Source organism: Protobothrops mucrosquamatus, unplaced genomic scaffold, assembly GCF_001527695.2.
Source record: "Protobothrops mucrosquamatus isolate PMUCROS unplaced genomic scaffold, P.Mucros_1.0 scaffold1957, whole genome shotgun sequence".
Classification (NCBI taxonomy): Eukaryota; Metazoa; Chordata; class Lepidosauria; order Squamata; family Viperidae; genus Protobothrops; species Protobothrops mucrosquamatus.
Window position 1 is genome coordinate 261389 of NW_015388076.1, and position 24801 is coordinate 286189.

Below are 24801 nucleotides of genomic sequence, written 5' to 3' on the forward strand. Positions count from 1 at the left end.
CTGCTCAGGCAGGGAACCCTATACTATTTTGGACAAATGGTTGTCCAGTCTCTTCTTAAAAACTTCCAGTTTTTAAGCATTCACAACTTCTGGAGGCAAGTTGTTCCACTGATTAATTGTTCTAACTGTCAGAGAATTTCTCCTTAGTTCTAGGTTGCTTTTCTCCTTGATTAGTTTCCATCCATTGCTTTTTGCCCTGCCTTCAGCTGCTTTGGAAAATAGTTTGACCCCCTCCTTTGTGGAAGCCCCTTAGATATTCGAACACTGTTATGTCACCCCTAATTCTTATTTTCATTAAACTAGATATACCAATTTCTGCAACAATTCTTTATATGTTTTAGCCTCAATATTACTTTCTGTTAGGCATCAAAGGTGTTAAAATAAATCTCTATCCCACTTCTCAGAAAACAATGACACTAACAGTTGTATTTGCAGACAATTAGAAATAGGTTTTCAAGGAATCCCCTTGTCCCAAGTAGTCCTTGCCACAAAAAGAGTTAGTAAGTGGGAGAAGATACAGGAGTTGAAAGAGAAGAATCAATATGAGCATCTGCTTGCAGTATTTCATAATCAAATTCTGGACAGTTTCAGTCTTGGAGTATAGATATTTCAATATAGATAACAATATACAGAAAATATTGAACAATAAGGACAGAGAACATGCTATCAGACCAGAACATTGGATTTAAATTAAGTGAGATCTTAAAAAGATAGAGATAATTATGCTTCTGCATTAAAATGGGAACATGCTTTTTTGTTTGGGTAGAGGGGCTGCAAGGAAGAAAGAAAACCAAGAATGTATTAAAGGACATAAAATCAAAGTTTTCACTGTCACTGAATATGAATAACTCAGAAATACACATTCATACTTTGACACCGAATGTCAAAATGGACACAATCCTTGACCTTTTAAGATGCTTACTTTATTAAGTAATCATTTCTCCTGCCAGATATCTCAGTCATAGAAAAAAGTAAATGCCAATGTCTTGTATATGCCACGGATATAATCTTTTGTGAAACAAAGATTTGACAGAGTTCAAAAGGGCAAGTTCGATTTGAATGCAGAATAATGCAGACATTGGTTAATAACAAAACAGCCAGCAAAAATAAGGCATACTAGTCGTACATAAAAGCAGCTTCTACAATGAAGAATTATGAACTTCACATTAACAAACAGCTTTTGATAGAAACTGAATAGTTTCAAATATAAAGCAAAGTTTCATCTAATTTACTTCAGTGCTAGAAGTGCTGCAGCCTCACTATTCTCAATGATACATATTTCTGAGTAGACAGGTGCTGTTTTATAGAATAAAGAAAACTAACAATTTTAGTCTAGGTTTTTTTTAACACTTATAATTCTATAACACTCTACTAGATTAGTTTAGGAATTAGACTTGTGATTTCTGAATTGAGGAGAATGAGGTGCAGCCATATTTTAGCCATTGCCTAATTCAAAATACAAATATAAATCATTGGAAAAAAAGCAAGCTTGCCTGTCTTAGAATCACAGAATCAAAGGCTGGAAGGGATCTTGGAGGTCTTTTAATCTTGTAATCCAACTCCCTGCCCAAGGCAGAAGTCCTTATACTATCCCAGACAAATGGTTGTCAAATCTTTTCTTGAAAACCTCCAGCAATAGAACCACCACATCTCCGGGAGGCAAGCTGTTCCATTGATTAATAGTCCTTATATCTATATATCATGTATAGTTATATATCTTTATATAATTCCCTTTGAAAGAATGTGTTCTGGGTTATATATTTTTGCTCACATTAAAATCAGCACACAAAATCATATTTGGGTACTCCTTTTAAATATAAGTAGAGATCAAAATGCTTAATTGCTTGAATTTATGATGCATGGATAAAGCTCCAGTTAAAGCAACTTTTACTCTTGAAAATAGCTGTGGTGCAATGGCAAGACATATTGCTTTTCCTTGAAAAAGCTCTGTTCAATTTCTAGCACTCCTCATCACAGTCTAGAAAGAACTTGTTTGAAATATTAGAGACTTTTCATAAAAGTTACCTGGTTCAGACCAACTGCTGGTGACCATATGGTCTAATTCCTTCTCTTTTACTTTATCCCTGAAGAAATTGACAGGTCTTCAGAGAAGTGATATCCCTGATTCCATCCATATATGCAGTATTATCCACTGTTTTCTCCTTCTACTTTCCTCAGCCATGCCTGTTAGTTGTTTTCCTATAAACCACTGCTCACATGAGAAGCATTATTTGGTCCAAGACCAATTGATTGATTCTTTTTCCAGTCCATAATACTCTTAGCAACCATCTCCAAATTCATATTTCAGAAATGTCTGTCTTCTTTCTTACATTCTTCCTCAATATCTAGTTTTCGTGGTTATACATTGCCACTGCAGAAGCCATTGTTTTGACTACTGAGATTTGCTGTCAGAGAAATATCATTCCGTCATTTTATCTAAGTTTGCAATGACCTTCCTCTTAGAATTACCTTCTTCTTCTGCAGCACATTGACTTAATCTGTAATTGAGCTCAAAAGAACCATCTACCCCCTTCATTTCTTTATCATCAGCTGTCAATTCTCTCAGAATGTTGACACTATTAGCTTTTTTCTTCTTAATATTTAATAGAAAACCAGATTTTGGTTTTTCCTTTTTCTTTCTTTTCCTGATGAACTTTTCTAGATCTTCTTTTTAATTTATGCTAATAAATTATGCTAATAAATTGCTGCCATTTGCGTTGTTAGCACTTCAGCTGTCATCTTTTTTAGTTCAACCATTCCTATAAGGTGCTTGCTGTAAAGATTAAACAGAACTGAGGACAACATGCTTTTTATCCTCTTCCAAGGTTGTTGGCATATATCTGCTCATTTTCTCCTGAAACTTTAATAAACATTCAGTTGATATCACAAATACATTTGTGGTTTTGCCTTTGATAATTAGGTTGTTGTCTTTCAATCCTTTCTTTCTAGTAGAGTCAATTCCTGAAGGCATTCTTCCTTTGCAAATGATTCAATATTCTAGTCAAATGTTTTTCTATTAGTATAATTCTGGGTGCAATGAAGAATATTTATGATCAAATGATAAAACACGTATCCTGACTTATGTACCTTAGGATACTAGAACATAAGGGTGGGATTCACAGCATTGCATTATGATCTCATTTTTACAACATTATAACTAGCTGTAGTCATACTTAAATATAGTCTTTAGTCTTACCTCTATAGCGTTTTTTCCTTGACTCCTTTTGAGCAGGCTTACTTACTTACTTACTTAGTTGTAAACATTCCTCTCTTTTCTCTGATCTGATTTCTCTGTCCTATGAAAAACATACCTTATTCTCATCTTCTTGTATTTTTTATTGTCTGTGATATTCTCAATTGAGATATAATTTTAGTCCTTTTTTCTCAATAATAGAAGTTGCCATTCAGTCATTGCATTACCCAAGGTTTTCATCCTTCATGAAGGTAGTTTATTTGGAAAACCCATTTATATCCTTTCTTCTTCATTTCTTCTGCTTTAGTTTTTCCAGTTTTTAGTTTCTTATCTTGTCCAACAATGCCTTAGGTGCTCTTTCACTTAAATGTACTGAATCTTTTCTTTACATTGATTTCATATTCTGACTGTAGGACAGTAGATCATCTATGTTAAATCTAGCTGGCACACCACTTTAATTTTCTATATTTAACTCATTTATTTGGTACCAGTATTATAAAATTAGCACTTGAAAGAATCCTGCACTTCATATCTGCCATGGTTCCAACAGATGAAACTCTTCAAAGAACTTTGAGGCATTGTTTACCTTAAAGAGTCCTTATTTTGAGTAGCATAACAGCGGCACTGCATAATCGAAGTCAAAAACTGAATTCCCCTCCCCTGAGCACATAGGATCAAAGCACAATTCCCTCCTCCAATTAACAGTCATAAATCACATTCCCCAATTACCTTGAAGCACGGGCTTCCTCTCCTGTTCTGCAGCCTGCCAATTTCTTATCAGCTCTGATTCAATAACCTTGTTTCTCACACTGGGTTCAGTGTTGTTATGTCTAGCTGGACTCTCATTCTCATTCCCCCTCCCAGCATCATCTAACTCTAAAAACAAAAGGTAAAAGATGGATGTATTTCCATCTGTTGTCAATGCAGAAACATCCGATGTTAGTGGCATTGACAACATCTGTTTCCTATTATGTAATGACTTTAATTCTGATGTTGTTGAACCAGTGATTTAGAGGTGTAGAATTTCCATTTTTGTTGTTTAATCAGGTGTTGGCAGGGAACAAGGCAATTTCTTTATTGATGTATGTGTTAGTACCTTTTGAGCCCACCGAAGCTTAGGTGGTTTGCAACAGTGATACCAGGTGCAGTTTGTCATGGATTAATTCATTCATTCCATAATGGCAAATGAAACAATCAGAGAGAGACCTTTAAATTTCAGTTCATTTAGTCTGCAGGAAAGACTAAATAATAGTATAGTTATAGTATTTCAACAGTAGAACACAAACATACCTTCTAAGCCCCCAGCTTTTATAGGCATCTTATGAATTATTCACTAAATGTATTATAATATTTCTGAGCAATTGCAGAACTACATATTAGATGATGGTCATGCACAGATTGTATCTCACATACACATTTGGAAAGTGTCTACAGAACCAAACTAGGTTAGGCCCGCTTGTGATTACTAGTGCTTAGTAGAACTGATAGGCCAAAGGTAAGTCATCTCAGTATAGGTTAATACAGTGTTTCTCAACCTTGGCAACTTTACGATGTGTGGACTTCAACTCCCAGAATTCTCCAGCTAGCGTTGCTAGCTGGAGAATTTTGGGAGTTGAAGTCCACACATCGTAAAGTTGCCAAGGTTGAGAAACACTGGGTTAATAAGTAGGTTATTTAAAATGGTGTTGCTCTGGTTCAGACACATGAGTCAGTCAAGCAACTCACAGAGAGCCAAGGTCTTATGTTAAGGTAAGAGTTCGTCTTTTTGTCAATACTTTTAATTCAGCATCCACAAGTTTTGTCAAAGTTCTTTTTCAGTAGATTCACAAATGTTGTATTGGCCTGGTGTGTTTCTGCGGTTACTTGTACTACAACCATGCCTATTTCCTAAATTGTTCAATTTACCCAGTCCATTTTTTTCTCTAATTCCATGTTGCTCTATTTCTCCAACTTTTTGCAACTCAAGTCATATTAGAAGTACGTCCTTTCTAAACAGTGATTTTACCAGCAATTGCATTCTGCCACCTCTTTCACAGGATACAGCATGGCTTTTTTTTTTTAAAAAAAATATTCCTTGTTTCTTGATGTTTCCTTTCCTAATATGGTAACATATGTAAATATGTTACTATTTATTCCTTTTTATTTATTTATTGTTTTATCATATTCTGCATTGCCTAGAATTAGTTGGAAATTTAGACTACTTAATAAAATGAATTAATTTCTTCTAAAGTATCTAATTTAGGATACTTCATTTATAGTTTGACATGTTCAAGTTTTCTTTGGTCTGTTTGTTTATTTAAAACATTTATATAGGTGTCCTTATTATTCCCTTCTCAACCTCCAGACTGATTAATGAAAGGTCATTATTATTCCCAAGGAGCTATAGGAAAGTCTTCAAACAGTGATGACATCAGCTGACATCCAAATTTGCCAAATGTTTGATCTATGTTCATATTGTTTATTTATCAGTAAGCTAAATACAGATTGCCATTGGCTTCTTCTGTGTTTGACCAATATACAATTTCCAAAGCATGACCCCTCAAGTTCTGTGCTTTAGTTGTAATTAAAACTGTTCCTCCCATAAAGCTAACTTTAATTATCAGCTTTATATGTTTGAATTATTAGCAAGAAGTTTGAACATAAGCTGGCTGCAGTCTATATAATGCTCACTTTTCCAAATCTTTGCAGCCAAATCTACAATTACAGCTGCATTAGGGCTGTCAGTTTATTTATATCATTCCATGTGGCTGTCAACTGTTTCACTCCAAGCATTTTTACCATGACAAATCAAAACTGTTTCCCATCATTTTGGCTTAGGATTTTCAAAGCTAGTGCTCTAATTTAATCTTCCAGTTGAAAGTGCATTTTAATTAAGGGCCAATAACTTTGGAGACCAGTTTGGAAACAGAATGCTCATTTGATATGTGATTAAATGTTCATCCTTGTAAATTCAGTGCAACCTGGAAAATAAAGCTTGATGAAATAGGGAACATTTTCTACCATTTAGGAAAAAGAAACAAACACGAAGGAGAAAAAATAGATTCTGATATATAACGACAATAGTTGCAGCAACATTTTATCAAGTCTTAATAGAATTAAAGAAGTCATGGGATGCTAATTGCAACTGGTTTTCAGTGAAACACATTTTACATCTATAAAATCACCTACATTGGAGAACCCTAGTGAACTCCAGTTGACTCAGTGGTACTGACTCTAAGTGCAGGTATTCTTACAGATNGAAGAAGAAGAAGAAGAAGAAGAAGAAGAAGAAGAAGAAGAAGAAGAAGAAGAAGAAGAAGAAGAAGAAGAAGAAGAAGAAGAAGAAGAAGAAGAAGAAGAAGAAGAAGAAGAAGAAGAAGAAGAAGAAGAAGAAGAAGAAGAAGAAGAAGAAGAAGAAGAAGAAGAAGAAGAAGAAATTGTTTCACTTCTCATCCAAGAAGTTTCATCAGTTCTGATGGTGGGGAGATGAAAGGATAGGTTCTAAGAGGATGATGGGAGGGAAGATGGAAGGATTATATTTCTTTGCAGTCATCTGGCCATTAGCACTCTCTGTGAGCTGTTGAGGCCACTTGGGGGTTTATCTGTGCCCTCAGGGTCAGCTGAATCAGGGTGCAATTGGTTGTGCAATCTTCTTGGAACTGCTGCAAGGGCTGCGTTGTAGACTGGAGATGGGTGGTGTCTTATTCTCCCCCCCTTGAGGGTGGGGTGTTCAATTCTAACATAGATGGATTCTTTTTACCCCTCTTTCAAACCAGTGGTTCTCTCTATCCAAAATATGGGCTTTACTGTCTTTAAAAGAGTGAGCTTTGTCTTTCAAATGCAGATCGACCACTTAATCTTGTCCTGATGGGTTTGATCTCCTATGTTGTGCCATGCGCTTGTGAAGTGGTTGGTTGTTTCACCAATGTGCAGATGCACATATGTCACTGCATTGTATAGCACATATCACATTGCTCAGTTTGTATCCGGGTGTTTTATCCTTCTAACAAATCCCTGAATTTTCTTAAAATCCAAAAACAAAGAACCTTTTAAGTTTTCCCTGTTCGGATATCTAGGTTTATATTCATTTGAATGAAAAAGCAGGCCTTTCATTGCTCATGGTAATGGGGTGGTAAAATATACTGGCCCCATGAAGATGTACAAAACTATGATATGTCCCCTCCTCACCATACATGTGAACTGTTTAATGTGTCCTTATAGGATAACATTTACAGCAAGCTGAATTGACCCTAAGAGGCAACAGAGGGAACAATCAAAGAGACCAGTGCCCCAAATTGTTTCTATTCATTGACTGTATCTCAGAGATAGTATCGCTAGCATGCTGACTTAGTAGGAAGGAATAAATAATAAGAAAGTCACCCAGGTGGGTTTATCAAAGGTATTCCAACATCATGCTGTAATTTACATTGTCTCTGGCTTTTCCTTTGCTTTATCTTTGAAATATAGTAGGCCAAAATTTGGGGAAATTTTGAAAAGTGAGATTATAAAAGCCTGGTCTAGCACAATATCAACAAAGAAGAAAAATAACAGCTCTGAAAAGAAACCAGCATGACTACATAAAGAATTCTCTGATAAATTGAAAGACAAAAAGGACAAGTATAAAAAGTGGAAAGAGGGGCACATAACTAAGGCAGAATATCAGCAAATAGCCCGAGCCTGCGAAGATGAAGTCAGGAAAGCTAAGGCTCAAAATGAACTAAGGCTTGCAACAAAAGTAAAAAAAAATAACAAAAAAAGCTTCTTTCAACATGTAAAAAACAAGAAAAAAGTTAAGGAAATGATTGGTCCACTAGTGGGAGAAAGTGACAAGAAGATGACAAGTAACAGGGAAAAAGCAGAACTATTTAACTCATTTTTTGTATCCATCTTTGCACAAAGGGAAAAAACAGTTCAACCTATCAAAAATAGTACCGTAAAAAACAGATTAGAAACACAAATTAAGATAGGCAAGAAAATGGTAAGTGAGCACCTGTCCACCTTAGAGAAGTTCATATCACCAGGACCAGATGGACTACACCCCAAGGTCTGAAGGAACTGGCAGATGTGATCTCAGAACCACTGAACTATATCTTTCAAAGATCCTGGGGAACTACCAGAGGACTGGAAAAGAGCTGATATAGTTCCCATCTTCAAAAAAGGAAAAAAAATGGATCCAGGAGACTACAGACTTATCAGCCTGACCTCAATACCTGGAAGATTCTGGAAAAGATAATCAAGCAACGAATCAGCGAATACCTAGAGGGAAACAAAGTCATTACTAAAAGCCAACATGGGTTTGTCAAAAACAGATCATGCCAGACAAATCTTATTGCATTCTTTGACCAAGTGACAATAATAGTGGACCAGAAGAATGCTGTGGATATAATTTACTTGGACTTCATTAAGACATTTGATAAAGTAGATCACAACCTACTACTTGATAAGATAGAAAAATGTGGGTTAGACAGCATCACCACCAGATGGATTTGTAGTTGGCTGACCGGCCGTATTCAGCGTGTTGTCCTCAATGGAACCGCATCTACATGGAGGGAAGTGTATAGTGGGGTGCCCCAGGGCTCTGTACTGGGCCCAGTGCTCTTCAACATCTTCATCAATAATTTGGATGAAGGCATAGATGGGGAACTCATCAAAATTACAGATACCACCAAGCTGGCTGGAATACTCAACACTCCAGAAGATAGGCTTAAGATACAGAAGGATCTTGACAGACTTGAACATTGGGCGCTATCTAACAAAATGAAATTCAATGGTGAAAAAAGTAAGATTCTACATTTAGGCAAGAAAAACCAAATGCACAGGTATAGTATAGATGGTACGTTGCTCAATAGTAGTAACTGTGAGAGGGACCTCGGAGTTCTAGTGGATAATCACTTAAATATGAGTCAGCAGTGTGCTGCAGCTGCCAAAAACCCAACACAGTGCTAGGGTGTTTAACAGAGGGATAGAATCAAGATCACATGATGTGTTAATACCACTTTACAATGCCTTGGTAAGGCCACACTTGGAATACTGCATCCAGTTTTGGTTACCACGATGTAAAAAAGATGTTGAGACTCTTTTTAGAGTACAGAGAAGAGCAACAAAGATGATTAGGCAACTGGAGGCTAAAACATATAAGGAACGGTTGCTGGAATTGGGTATGTCTAGTTTAATGAAAAGAAGAACGAGGGGTGACATGATAGCAGTGTTCCAATATCTCAGGGGCTGCCACAAAGAAGAGGGAGTCAAGCTAGTCTCCAAAGCAACAAAGCAAGACAAGAAGCAATGGATGGAAACTAACCAAAAAAAGAAGCAATCTAGAACTAAGGAGAAATGTCCTGACAGTTAGAACAATTAATCAGTGGAACAACCCGCCTCCAGAACCTGTGAATGCTCCAACACTAGAAATTTTTAAAAAGAGACTGGATAGCCATTTGTCTGAAATGGTATAGGGTTCCCTGCCTGAGCAGGGGGTTGGTGTAGATGACCTCCAAGGTCCCTTTCATCATCATCATCATCATCATTAAAAACTGTATAAGTTGTGATTCTGCCTATAACTTTCTAGTGCTTTTCTTAGATCCTGATGTATACTGTAGTTGTTTACATGCTTAATACATTTATGTTGTATCTTTTAAGTCATTTGGTTGCTTAAGTGAACCAAGTTTTGTCCACAACATTTTATATCTTAAGTGCAAACTTTAGAAGTTAAAATAGTTACATATCTATCTATATATCTACTCTCTCTCTCTCTCTCTCTCTCTTTCACACACACACACGTTCAGAATATTCATAAAAATGTTAAAAAGTTAATTAACTACATTTTTAGAAATATTGGTTTTTTAAAAGAATGTTATCAGTATTACTATCATGACTATATTCAAAGTTTTAATATGTATGCTGCATACATATTAAATCTTTGAATATAGTCATGATAGTAATAGCTAGTCCTGTTCTTTAGAATCCATGTTAGCTTCAGTTACAATCCTTCTCTACCTTGCAATCCTTTCTGGATTATCATTTTCAAAATGTCCATGGCACATGTTGGCATACAGATTTGTAGAAACATCTCACTGACTTTCATCAAAGCAAACTCTCTAACAGGTTCTTGAGGATATTGTTTTCCATTAGATGAAATAATGCATCTATTTTATTTTATCCCTTCAACTCTCCTACTTATATACTGTGCATCCCTGTGTCTTTGGTAATTAGTAAGAGCAGCAGCAACTATAATGATAGGCTGAACATCATTACAATCTCCCTGGCCTAAACATTCAGAGAGAAGCACCAGACTAGAAACTCAAAAGACTGTGAATTCTAGTACCATCTTAGGCACAAAGCCAGCTTCTTTCTCTCTCTCATCCCTAAAAGAGAACAATGACAAACCACTTCCAAAAATCTTACCAAGAAAACAGAATGGATCAGTCCAGACAATCATAGGGGCAGCCAGTTTTTTTTTTTAAAAAAAAAAAAAAAACCACTGCAATGGTATTTGACTGCCTCAGCAATTTGGTACTCGATGCAAAAATGTTGTCTTGGTACTCGTAGTTTATTTGGTATTTGGCACGCTGCAAAAGAAAGAGAGGGATGGCTGCAGAAGGAGGACAGGAAGTTAGCCATATTGGGAAGGTCTCTGCAAAAGGAAGAGAGGGATGGCTGCAGAGGGCAGACAGGAAGTCAGCCATGCTGCGAAGGTCACTGACATAGGAAAAAGAGCAGACAGAAAGATTTTCCTGGCCCAAACAAAGGGTGGTAAGTCAACTTTTTTGTTTGAAACTCGTCGTTTTTTTAGTTTTTAGTACCCATCGTGCCTACTACAGGCAATTAACCTCAAATACCAAGGTATCCCTGCATTTTAAGACAATCTCCCTTGAGACTTCTGCCTGTTAAATGATTAAATCAAATTAGGACGTCTAGCTAAAGAGATAACTCACATTTGCAGTAGCAGTTTATGTCCTTTTGTCTTTCCTTCCCAAGCAAGTAATATTGAAATACCAGCCTCAGATGAAGAAGTTTAGGCACTTGTTTTCCATTACAGTAGCTATCTTAAAAGGTTAAATCATGGCAACTGGACCAGAGTTTATTAAAACTGAAACATTTCATTACTCATCCCCGTAACTCCTTGGAGTAAGTTATTTGGATGTTTAATGAAACATCTCAGTTTTAATGAACTTTAATAAACTTTGGTCCAGTTGCCATGATTCAACCTTTTAAGATACGTTTAGCATGGATGATTGAATCTGCATTTATACGTTGCTTTTCATTTTGGGGAGAAACCCCCTGCAATCTGTATGGCAAGAATTGGTTCTTTCCAACGACTCTTTGACTCTCTGCCTATCCAAATTTTGACAGAAGAAGTTACTTGGATGAGTAACAAAACATTTCAGTTTTAATAAACTTTGGTCCAGTTGCCATGATTTTACTTTTGACCTGGATGATTGAATCTTCATTTACATATCACAGGAGCTAGTTCTTTACACCTTATCTATCACTAAGAAACAGTGCAGGTGGGAGGAGCAATATGTCTTTATTAGAGGAAGTCTGAAAAATATGTAAAATAGAAAGTAGAAAATAGGATAGCAGGTAATCTATTAGATTTATTAATAAATAGATTCTGTGCCATCAAGTCTCCTAGTGACTACATTGATAGATTTCTCCATGATCATCTGTCCCTAATTTGGTCTTTTAGATACACTGACCTTTAACAGAGTCAATCCATTTTGTTTATCTTCTTCTCTTTCCTTCCAATTTTCACAGCATTATGGCCTTCTCTGGAGAGTTGAGCCTTTGCATGATGTGCCTGAAGTGTTGAGCCTGATTGTTGGTGTCTTGAGTAAGAAGTCTGGGTTGATTTATTCAATGATCTATTAGTTTGTTTTCTTGGCTATCCATTATATTCTCAGGAGTCTTCTCCAACAGAAAAGAGTTCAAAAACATCAATACTGTTCTGATCTTGCTTCTTCAGAGTCTTAACTTTCATTTCCCTGAGAGATTTGTATATCTAGCTATTATTTTAACTGTATTTTAAAACAAAAGATCTAGTGTACAGTACCTGCTGTGTAATTACACATTATGTTGTCCTCTTTATCATTAGTAAAAAAACTTTAGATCATCTTCCACAAACACGTTGAAAGGGAAACAATTATATTGTAGTAGCCTTTCATTATGTCTGATTTAAAATACCACCCTAGAAGTAGTCCTTGACTTATGACCACAATTGTTACTAGAATTTCCATTGCAAATCAAGGCGATTATTGAGTTGTACCCAATTTTATGACCTTTTGTGCCATGATTGTTAAGCAGATCACTGCAGTTAAGTGATCACATGATCGTTAAGAGAATTCAACTTCCTTCATTGACTTTTCTTGTTGGAAGCCAGCTAGGAAAGTGGCAAATGGTGATTTTATAACCTTGAGATGCACTGAATTTTCATCATGGGATGATGAATTTTCATCATGGGATTTCTGCAATGCTCATGGGAGTTCTGTGATGGTTGTAAAAGGTCATGAGTGCAAAGATTGATGTAAGTCACTTTTTTCCATTGTAACTTTGAATGGTCACTAAACAAATGGTTGTAAATTGAGGACTACCTGTACTTTAGTCACTGGAGTAAATGGAATGCCTTTTTTAACTTTTCTGTCACTGAGTGCTATTCTTTTAAATGCCATGAAGTATGGCATTTAAATGCTATTTGAAGTATGCAACTGAAGAATAGTCATGTTATACTATGGATTTTAAGTTGTTTATAGTACCCTTCATGTTTGCAAAACTTTATTATTTTTATGTATTTTGTTTAATTAAAAGGAGAAGGGAAATGTTATTTACAAGAACGTTTTTAAGTATTTTTTTTTAAATAAAAATGGTAAGTGGTAGTACACTGCTTTGTAAAACTATGCCCATCTGTGGAAGAATGGGAAGAGGAGAAGATAAAGGGAAACTAATTTAGAGGGTAACATGTCCTATCTTCTTTCTTGGAAAATAAATATTCTCTGACCAGTCATGCTGTTCCCACAAATATTATATAAACAGGTGTCCGGCAAGGCTGTATACTGTCGCCCTGCCTATTTAACTTATATGCAGAGCACATCATGAGAAAGGCAGGGCTAGATGAATCAAAAGTTGGAATTAAGGTTGCTGGGAGAAATATCAACAACCTAAGATATGCAGATGATACCACTCTAATGGCAGAAAGTGAAGAGGAACTAAAGAGCCTCTTGATGCGGGTGAAGAAGGAGAGTGCAAAAGTTGGCTTGAAACTCAACATCAAGAAAACCAAAATCATGGCATCCGGCCCTCTCAATTCCTGGCAAATAGATGGGGAAGAAATGGAGGTAGTGACAGATTTTATTTTCCTGGGCTCCAAGATCACCTCAGATGGGGACTGCAGCCAAGAAATTAAAAGACGCTTGCTCCTGGGGAGGAAATCTATGGCAAATCTAGACAGCATACTAAAAAGCAGAGACATCACCCTGCCAACAAAAGTGCGTATAGTCAAGGGCATGGTTTTCCCAGTTGCAATGTATGAATGTGAAAGTTGGACCATAAGAAAGGCTGAGCGACAAAGAATTGAGGCCTTTGAACTATGGTGCTGGAGAAGACTCCTGCGAGTCCCTTGGACTGCAAGGCGTTCAAACCGGTCAGTCCTAGAAGAGATCAACCCCGACTGCTCTTTAGAAGGCCAGATCCTGAAGTTGAAACTCAAATACTTTGGCCACCTATTGAGAAGGAAGGACTCACTAGAGAAGGGCCTAATGCTGGGAAAGATTGAGGGCAATAGAAGAATGGGATGACAGAGAATGAGGTGGTTGGATGGAGTCACTGAAGCAGTAGGTGTGAACTTAAATGGACTCCAGAAGATGGTAAAGAACAGGAAGACCTGGAGGAACATTGTCCATGGGGTTGCGATGGGTCGGACACGACTTCGCAATTAACAACAACAACAAAGGCAAATATTCTAGATGGTTTAAAATAACTTCTGGTGAGAAAACATGGTATTTTGTAGATCACCAGACAGATGTCAAAACATTTGATTTCTATAGACAAGAATTTTTATGGGGCTATTTTTTTTAAGGACTAAAACAGAAAACCTGAAGAAATCACATCACAGAATCATCCCTGTATTAATGCTCAGACTGAGAGATGAAATTTCCACTTGATGTAAGATGTATTTTCTGAATTGCTCAGCATTAGACTGATGGAAAGGAAAAATTTTGGCTGGCTTATTGGATTTCAGCAAGGATAGATACATGAAATGTCAGTAAATGCTCAGTCATTTATAATTAGCTCTGCTCTACAAAACCATTTATCACTTGGGCTTTTCTGAAGATTTTGGAGCAAAAAAATTAGAAAAGTTTCCTAAATTTTATTTTGAAACTGCCTGGAACATTTGAGTGTAATTATTAAGATAAAGAAAATATTCCTTCATCAGTCAGCCCAGCAGGATTCTAGGGCAAATAAATTAATAGTGAGTTTATAATCAGGGAATATTTGAGACACAGTGATATAGGGTGGTTAGTACTGGAAATTGTCCAGGGTTATTTGGCCTCAAATCTCTGTCCATTTCCAAAAGTTTTAATTATTTCAACTTAAGTATTCTCACAAAGTTGACCTGGAGATAAAAGATGGTAAGGAAGGGGATTTGAACTGAACTATTTAATGAAAAGGCAGTATCTGCACAAGAAGAAAAATTTCCTGTCTTCAACTTCTTCCAAACATTGTACAATTTGCCCATACAAAAAACCCCACTCTGTTAAAAACTATATGGGAAGACTTCATACAAATTTAATGTAATTAGGATTATGCAAATTTATGTCAATATGGAATTTTGCAAATCAGGATATAACCTAATGAACTATGACAAAACTCTGGGCACTTAAAACTTGTATGCCTCTCCATAGTGCTTTTGTCAACGCTGCAAATACTGTATATTCTTGCTTTGACAATGTACAGAACTGTCTGGTATATATATAGTTAAACCAGCAACTAGGAAAGAGGGAGGAGCATAAGGATAGCCCGGGAGAAAGAAACCGGAAGTAAATCACATCTTCCAAGTTGATTGGAAGATGTGAACCATGACCCTACAATAAGGGAGTGGAAAATGTTTGGAATGTTATGCGTAACGGAAGAGAAGCAGTTCTAAGCATTCCACCATGCCGTGCTGACGTACTGTAATCTTAATAAATGCTTTTAGGAGAAAAAGTGCCTGAAAGTCCTTTTAAGTGTTTCGTTACTCAGACACATGACAGCTTTACAGCCTTTTCTAAGCGGTTTCACAGAGTCATCATATTGCCCCCAATAATCTGGGTCCTCATTTTACCAATCTCAGAAGAATAGAAGCCCAAGTCAAGCTTGAGCCCATCAGGATCGAACACCAGATTGTGGGCAGAGTTGCCTGCAATACTGCATTCTAACCACTGTGCCACTAATACTCTAAAAGCAAGATATAATTAAATAAAAAGATGTTAGAAAGAGACTGGCTGAGCCAAGAAAAGGAATTCAAATGGGGAATTGACCTGGAATCTCAATGTTGCCACAGCACAACAAAGTCTGACATATTTGAATGCCTTTGATCTTTATCTAGTCTTACCCATGTGCGAACCATCAGTCTAAGAAGAATCTTGTGTATAAACTTGAGCTATAAAGCAGATAATTGAACAGTTCACATATGGATCTAGTTATTTGTTCCTGGAAAAATAATTGTAATCAAGAAATAAACCTTTAAGATCTCACAGAAGATCTTTTTGTAAGAAGTGTTTTGAGCTTTCTCAATCCCCTAGAAAAAGCTTTGTTTTACAACACATTTTCTCTCCTGTCAATTATCCCATCACGCCAAGAGTAACATAAGCATAGAGCACTGTTGAAGATATAAAATGATAGTCTGATCTTCTACAGTTGTGGCCACAGACAGCACCTTCATTCCCAAAGAAATTGTCAACTATTGTTCAGATAAAGACTAGTATGACTTATCGATTAATTCGTTGATTGACATATGGAATTTCGTCTCCAGGGGTTGGAAAAACCGTGGTCCCTGGTCTCCACGTACCAAAACACACGACTGACGTAGAAACGAACAAACACGTCTGGCCAACGACCGTACGGTGTCTGGCCATGACCAAGTACCTTCGGGGGTTGGGGACCCCTGCCTTAAGGAACATATTTAATCTACAAGTTCTCAAGGCATGTTGGCCATCATTCAGTTATAATGGTTTTACAAATCCAATCAACCACAACTGCCATTATTAATCATTGTTATCAAATGAATTAATAAAGAATCAAAGTGAATCCCCTGCTTATGATCTTCAAGAAGCTATAGGAAACCTTTGTTGAGCCTATAGGAATCTTTTGATGATTCACTGAAGGATTTGTATAGAATTGCAGTGGCATCTGTTAAATCATTTTTAAATCTTAATTCTATCCTAAGTTCAATGAGTTCAATGTCTTTCAGGAGCCACTTGGCAGAAAAAGGCATACACACATACAAACGTATTCATTACACTATCCCTTTTCAGGTTAAGCAACTCACACAGAGCACAGAACAGGTATAAGACCTATATCAAAGAAATGTAAAACATGAGATAAGAAAGGGAAGGTTTGTATAGCCCGTGCTTTTTTTCTAAAAAAAAAAAAAAGGTGCCGGAACTCACACACGTCATACAATCCGCCTTGCCTACCCTACAAGGTTCCATCCAAAAAAGGTGCTGGAACTCCGTTTTGGGCGTTCTATGAGAAAAAAAGCCCTGTGTATAACTATATAATAAATTTGGTTTATACTGACACTGTTTACTAGATCGCTCTATCTTTTTATCCTGCCAAACCATTCTTGCTTCCAATACATCTTCATTACAATGGAAGCTTATTCACAGCATAAAAAAACAAACAAAAAACAAGCCAGCTTTTTTATTAAAAAAAACCTTCAGAGACTTGACACAGAGATAAGTTAACTTCCTTTTGCTTTGATTGTGAACATATATCTTCTTATTTTATATATACATTTTGCAAGAGTATTGTAGAACAAGGAGTGGAAATCATCTGGAGCGACAGTTATATTGTCTTTTACGACAGAGCGTTTTTAATCTCCCTAGGTGCAAAACTTAACATTTCTTTTGAATATGATTTATATTGAAACTTTAAAACAAGAAGTTATAAACTATTCCAAACTAATAAAGTAAAGAAGAAAAAAAGTGAAATAAAAAATACAAGAAAAGAAAAAAGATGAAGAAAAATAGAAACAAAGAAAACAGTTACATAGAGGTAGCTTCCAGTATTCTTCACAGAGGTTATCTTTAAACCTCTCTCTCTCTCTCTCTATGTCTCTGAAGTTACATCATAATAATTTTCTTTCTATAATCTATTTTGTGTGGTCATTAAAGACATAAATGACAAGCTCTTTCAAAAATGTAGATAGTTTCTTTTCTCTAATCAAATTAATTTATCCATATAAGTGAGATATGCCAATTTCTCCAACCATTCCTGCATAGTGGGTAGTGTCAAATCCATCTCTGTGCATATAATAATCTTGCCGCAGTATATTTCATATGTTGAAATAATCTTCCATGGCTTTTTTTGCTGTTTATTCATTAATCCTAAAAACAAAAGTTCTGACTTCCACTGAATATTGATCTTTAAAATCCTCTGTATCGAAGTATGTATTTCAATTAAAAATGATTAATTTTTTTTACATGTCCACCATCCATGATAAAATGTCACTTCATATCGTTCACATTTACAACATACATTTGAAGTACCTTTGTACACTCTACATAATTTCTCTGATATCACGATACATCATTTTCTAAAAATTATCTTTAAGATCATAACACAATCTAAATTGCAATCCTTTTAACCATATATCTATCCATTGGTTCATCTGTATATTATATCAAAAAGGTTTAACCCATTTTATCTTAGAGTTCTTTACAAAACTGGAAGTTTCTGAGTAAAAAAGATTAGCTTTTTTCCTCAAAAGAGGCCACCAGCTTCTGTCATGCTCAAATATGATGGAACATGCAGAGAACTTATGAAGATTTTCCTGTGGTTCCCATTTCTCTTCTTTTTAATGTTCACCAAGCCAGTTCAGTATTTCATGCTGACTCTGCATGACTGTTCCATTTACCCTTTAGATAGTAACTGTAGCTAATTTAGATGAGCAGAAAATGGTAGTGAAGCTTTCAAAATGACTGTGAATAAAACCTCTATTGGCAAACTTTAGCAAATCTATCGTGTTAGTATTTGGCTCTTGAAAAAAATGATTTCTAGGGGGAGGAAAAGAATTGTTGGAAGTTTAATGAATGTGAGAAGTCCAAACTAATATTGATTTTGTATTTATAAAGAACAAAAAAAGATCATCAATCTCAGCCATACCCAAATTAGTGAGGCATTCCAGATTTCTTAGGTTCTCAGATTTAGACACAGCTAGAGGATACCATGTGGCTGACAGCTGCTGTACCATTTCAGAATGAAAATTGTTAAGTAGTTCTTTAAATGCACACTCATCTAAAAAGCTCATTAAAAGTAATAATCTCCCTCCAAACTTACCATTCATAGATTTATTTGCCATACATGCTGGGTAATTTTCTTCAAGTGCAGAAATATATTTTATCATTTTAAAGCTTTGTTAAGTATATACAAAAATTGTGTTAATCTAGTGTGTTTTCCATATGGATGAAGTATTGATGATAGTGAATTTGAACACACTTTTTTCTCTTGGTAGTATCTGAATATACTTACATAGAAAGAAACTCATGGGGGAGGGATAAAATCAGGGGGAAAAATAAATTAAAATAGGAAAATTACCCCAATTAAGGCAATTCAACAGTTAAAAATAGAACATTGAATCATTCAAACTATATAAATGGTTCTCAACCTGTGGTCTGCGAATCCTTGGGGGGGGGGCTGCAGTGTCATCACAGGAGGTCCAAAAAGGCTTGAAGAAATGTTATGATTTAAATTGTGGACTAAATCTTGTAGGTTCGTGGCCATAATCCATGGCCTCAAAAGGTATTCAAAGGGGTTCATGGTGAAGAAAAGTTGAGAACCACTGAACTATCCAATATCTTGCATAGTCTTAAATAGTAAACTCCAAAATTTGACTATCTTTGTCTATATAATATGCAAAATATCATCTCTAAAATGAATTATTGTATTGTGGTGGAGGAATGATTAAACTGCAGTATTGCAGGCAAGCTTTGCCTACATCCTAGAGATTGATCCTGATAGGGCTGAAGGTTGACTCAGCCTTCCATCCTTCTGAAATTGATAAAATGAGGATCCAGATTGTTGGGGGCAATATGCTGACAATGTAAACCACCCAGAGAGTGCTGTAAAGCAATACGGGGCAGTATATAAGTCTAAGTAGCTATTTCTGTTATCTGAAGCTGCTTTTGAAAGATTACCCAAAATTCCAACAGATGCAAATCTACATAATGATATTGGAGTGTCATTATGGAGAATATAAATCTCATGTTGTTTCCATTTGTGTTCATTCATATGCATTGTCAAAAGTGGTGTTATTTTGATTTATTTATTTTAATTATGTTGTCCAACTCAGCAGTGGCACAGGAAGACTTTACTGGTGTTTCTTAAATTTGACAACTTTATGATGTATGGATTTCAACTACTAAAATTCTCCAGCCAGCCATGTTGGTAGACATCAAACAGAATACAAGTGATCCAAATACTCTGAAGACATGTTCATTGCTGTGCTAAAAATGCACCCTTCTTCCTACCTCCCCACTTATATTTTTATTTTATTTTAGAAAAAAATAGTTATTAATTTGACTAGATGTATCTATATACTTTGCTCTACTTCTTTTTATTTTTTACACTGGTCAGTACGAGAAACGTAACTGAACCATAATTGAAAGATGATTAAGGAACTGGAGACTGAAACATATGAAGAAAGATTACAGGAATTGAACATGCCAAGCCTAATGAAAAGAAGGACTAGGGGTGACATGATAGAAGTGTTTCAAATATTTGAGGGGCTTCCACAAAGAAGGGGGGGTCAACCTATTTTCTAAAGTACCTGAGGACAGGGCAAGAAGTAATAGCTAGAAATTTATAAAGGAGAGGTTCATCCTAGAACTAAGGAGAAATTTCCTGAACTAAGAAATTTTGTGACAGTGAAAACAATTAATCAGTGGAATGACTTTCCTCCAGAAGTTGTGAGTGCTCCATCATTGGAGGCTTTTAGGCAGATATTGGCAGCCATTTGTCTGAAATGATATAGGGTCTTCTCCTTGAACGGGGGTTGGACTAGAAGACCTCCAAGGTCCCTCCCAACTCTGTTATTCTGTTCTGTTATTCTGTTAAAATCCTATTCTATTTATATGGGATTACCCTTTCCACAGCAACCCTATAAGATAAATTTGGCTGAGGACAGGAACTAGCTCAACGTTACTAAGTCAGTTTCTGTGGATTTGAATCTCGGTCTCCAGTCTAGGAAGAGAAATATTGTACCACACTGATCTCATATATACAGTAAGGTAACGATTAGGGAATGCCTCTAAAGAAAAAAAAATAACTGAAGTTCTAGGCCTGAAAGATAAAATATTTAAGTTTAACATTTAACATGAAGTTTAAAAAATGGAGCTAAAATAAAATATATTTAACTCACTAAATGTGACATTGCTGTTTAGCACAGATAAAACTTTGTCTCTGATTGCCAAATATCGGCATTTCTTTCTCTTTTAATTTTGAATTATGTCTACTTAATTTCCATTATATCCAGTGTGAATAGAAACTGTTGCAAAGAAATGATTATTACTTTGTATGAACCAGTTCGTCAGTCAATGCTAAAATTAAAACAAGTCAGAGGTATTGGATAAAATGCAGAACAGATGGAAATATAACTTTTATTACATTTAACTCATGAAGCAAATCATCTGGAATAATTTTATGACATAGGAAGTAGTACGGTCATATATTTTTTCAGAATACAAGATGGCTTTCCTTGTAGCCACTATTTTCCTGTCCTCTTATTTCAAATGCACTTGGGAAAGCCCAATAAAACTTCACAAAGATGGCTTTTCCTCTGACAAATTCATGATAAATTGCCATATGCATACCTAGCATGTATAATTATTTGTTATCCATGTACAAGTAGGAGGAGTGGCGTGGATAAGAAGAAAGGTCCTTGCTTATAATGTATATTCTTCACAGCACAATATGAAAAGATATAAGTACTACATTCAAAAAAAAATTGGAAAGCAGATTTGATGAGCTGGAGATACTCACTATGTGTAGTGAAATGTTTAGCTGGAGAAGCAGTGGAAGGGGATCTTGGCAGCACCACAGTTTCCCAGGGAGGTGGCAATATATCCCAGAGAAAAATCCAGATTGAAAGACTGCACATTCCTAAAATGGCCTGGGAGAGAGAAGAGGTTCAGAGTAGTTACATCCTAGAATCTCTCAGGATCTATCAAGTAGGATTAGAAGTAAAGCTATAGCTTTAGATTAGCAAGATTATGTCCATTAGGTGTAAACAAATAAAGGGTTGGGTTCAATTTGATATCACTATGTGTTTTTGGGCTTGGCCTGATAATATATCTCCTTTTTGGTGCTGCATATATCAAAAGGAAAACAAAAGTCTTCTCTCAATACCTTACCTTTCAAGAAGGAAAAAAAATAATCATTTTTAGATTAAGATAAATATTTGTTCTGGCACTATTAATATATTAGAATAGAATAATAACAGAATAATAATTTTATTGTCACTTTAAATGTACACTAATCGGCAGACATTAAAATAACATTTTGTTGCATTCAGCTGTCAAAGGATCATCACCTCTGATATACAATACATAAATATGACAAAAATAAATAAATAAATACAGAATTATGTATATAACCACATATATTATACCACACAGAGAAACAATAGTCTAGTTTGGGTTATGTATACATGTGCATGACGAGAAAAACGAATGTTGCGAGTTTACCAGACGGATGGCATAGGGAACAAAGCTATTACAGAATGGGTAGTCCTGCTAGAAATACTTCAAAACCTCCTCTCAGAGAGGAGCAACAAAACCAGACCATAAAGTGGGTGTGTGGGGTCTCTAACAATGCTTTGAGCTCTAAGCACATAGCGCTTATAAGCAGCATCCTGAATACCAGGAAGCGAGACCAAAACTGGAGCATAGCTGTTAGATCCTATTCAACCAGGATTTGTAAGGGATATATATTTCGGTTTCATAAGATCTTCTAAATTCCATCCTTCAGGCTGGAATGGTATAAAATAAACCTTGAGTGCAAATTATATATGTTAGTCATTGGCTAAAATTAATTTTTAACCCGAGTTGTTTGGCCGCTTTGACTCTTTAAGATAAATTCCAGCTTTTGGTGGAAATTACTTAATTGTACCCTAAGGTTTTGTGGAGTTTCATCTTATGCATTGATCTTAATGGATTTTGAAGAGGGCATGCCCTTCCTTAAGCAACATGACAGAGAAAATAACCTCAGAATTATTTCAGGCGGACTCCAGCTTACTTTATCTGAGTGCAAAATAATAAATTAAAGTAATAATCAGGATTTGTTTGTTTGCTTGCTTTCAGGTTAACAGGATTTCATCTTCCTCCACCTGTGACCTCCACAAAATCTGTATTTTCATTACGATTAACCAGTGACTTTGCAGTGAGTGCTCATGGATTTAAAGTATATTATGAAGGTAAAGTAATATGTTATAAATATGTATGTTAGAACTGCAATAGCTTATGTCAACATTCAATTTTGGAACACGAATCGGTATTTATGAACCATAAGTAGGGCAAAGTATAATAAAGGAAACAAAGGCAGCAATTTATATTACAATCATATAACTGATACTGCACAGTCTGAGATCCTACAATGAGAGCATATTAATTTTATGTATTACCAGTTAGATGTGTCTATGTGATAGCCAGCTGTTTTCTTTTTTCTTTTTAATTACCCCACATTAGTCTAACCCTTGGTGCTTATGTTTCTTCATCTTCCTTACATGAGACACACAGAGATCATACTGTGAATGGGATAATCATGTTCTGCTGTTTGATCAACCTGATTTACAGCAATTAGAGGCAGCTAAGAGTAAAAACCAATGAAACTAATGCAAAGAATGCAACATTGTTGCAAAAAGTACTAAAGCTACATTTTGAAAGATCATTGTTTCTGACAGCTTGATCAAACAGATATACATATACATATAGTGTATAATAAAAAATATTTAAAAGATGTTGAAACTCTGGAAAGAGTGCAAAGAAGAGCAACAAAGTTGATTAGGGGGCTGGAGGCTAAAACATATGAAGAACACTTGCAGGAATTGGGTATATCTAGTCTAGTGAAAAGAAGGATTATGTGTCACATAATAACAGTGTTCCAATATTTGAGAGGCTGCCACAAAGAAGAGGGACTCAACTTTTTTTCCAAAGTACCAGAAGGCTAGACAAGAAGCAATGGATGGAAACTAAACAAGGAAAGAACCAACCTAGAACTAAGGAGAAATTTCTTGACAGTGAGAACAATCAACCAGTAGAACAGCTTGTCTTCAGAAGATGTGGATGTTCCATCACTGGAGGCTTTTAAGAAGAGACTAGACAGCCATTTATCTGAAATGGAATAGGGTCTCCTGCTTGTGCAGGGGGTAGGGCTAGAAGACCTCCAAGGTCCCTTCCAAGTCTAATGATATTCTATGTTCTACTTTCTCCATAGTGAGCTGAGCCTCACTTAGACTATTTCAGAATGGAATTTTTTTCCCCACTCTGTAATGAAATGAGCATTTCAGCTCATGTCAATCACTGTTTGCTTCATTTGGAGCCAAGAATAACAAGAAAAAATGCAAAATAGTATAAAATATCTGATCTGGTATCAATATGGATGGTTGAAGTTGCGATGGGCGAGGGAGCTTTCTCGTTCCTTTGCAATGTGTTTTTGGCTCATTTATTTCCTTGCAAGTTCTACATTGCCACTCTTCAGTGGAAAATGCTGTTTTATTATCTTTGGTTTCCTTCCATCTGTCTGATTATCTTTGAGTTCAGGATTGTACTTGACCCTATTTGAGTGTTACGGCATGAGACTTTGTGCATTTTTTCATCACTGGTGTTTCAGGATTCACTAATATTTGATTAAATTAAAGAGAGATACTTAAGAGTTAATTATACTCTAGAGAAATCAATGTAAATTAGGCCATTTTCCATGCCAACTTCCAGTTTTGGCATCCTTTTATTGCAATAGCACATAAGAGTTTTATCAGGCTGGCAACAAGAAGCCAGAATGACTTTTTTTCCCTTTCTTTTCCTAGCCGAGCATGACCAAGAAAGGAAATTGACATATAGCTTAAAATAAACTGAAGAATATTCCATTGACGGGAGAATATTTGTAGCTCAGGGTTGAAATGAGGGGTCTTTGGTGATCTCTGTATTATGTAACATCATTAGGTTAGTGCTAGTGATCAGTGCTAGCACTGTTGATATTACCTAGTTTGGATAATAAAATGTCTACAAGAAAGCAACCAAGATCAGAGACCACCAACAACATTCCATTTCTTGTTTTATGTTCCCTTGGTCCTGAGAAGGGCCCCATTTCTCCTTATTTATCTCTTGCAAAATAATTCCTCCATGATATTATAAGAAAAGCATTAGGCTTGATCCATAGAACCA

General features: G+C 35.9%; 1 protein-coding gene across 1 annotated transcript in view; it reads left to right on the top strand.

Annotated features, from left to right (window-relative positions):
- Positions 1-22835, top strand: part of LOC107294483 (CUB and sushi domain-containing protein 3-like) — a gene marked incomplete at its 3' end in the record, with an annotated part of 171150 nt that extends 148315 nt beyond the window's left edge. Inside the window, exon 3 of the mRNA XM_015823717.1 lies at positions 22723-22835. Within this exon, the coding sequence (XP_015679203.1) occupies positions 22723-22835 (113 nt within the window). The remainder of the gene's footprint in view (positions 1-22722) is intronic.
- Between the last annotated feature and the right edge of the window lie 1966 nt (positions 22836-24801).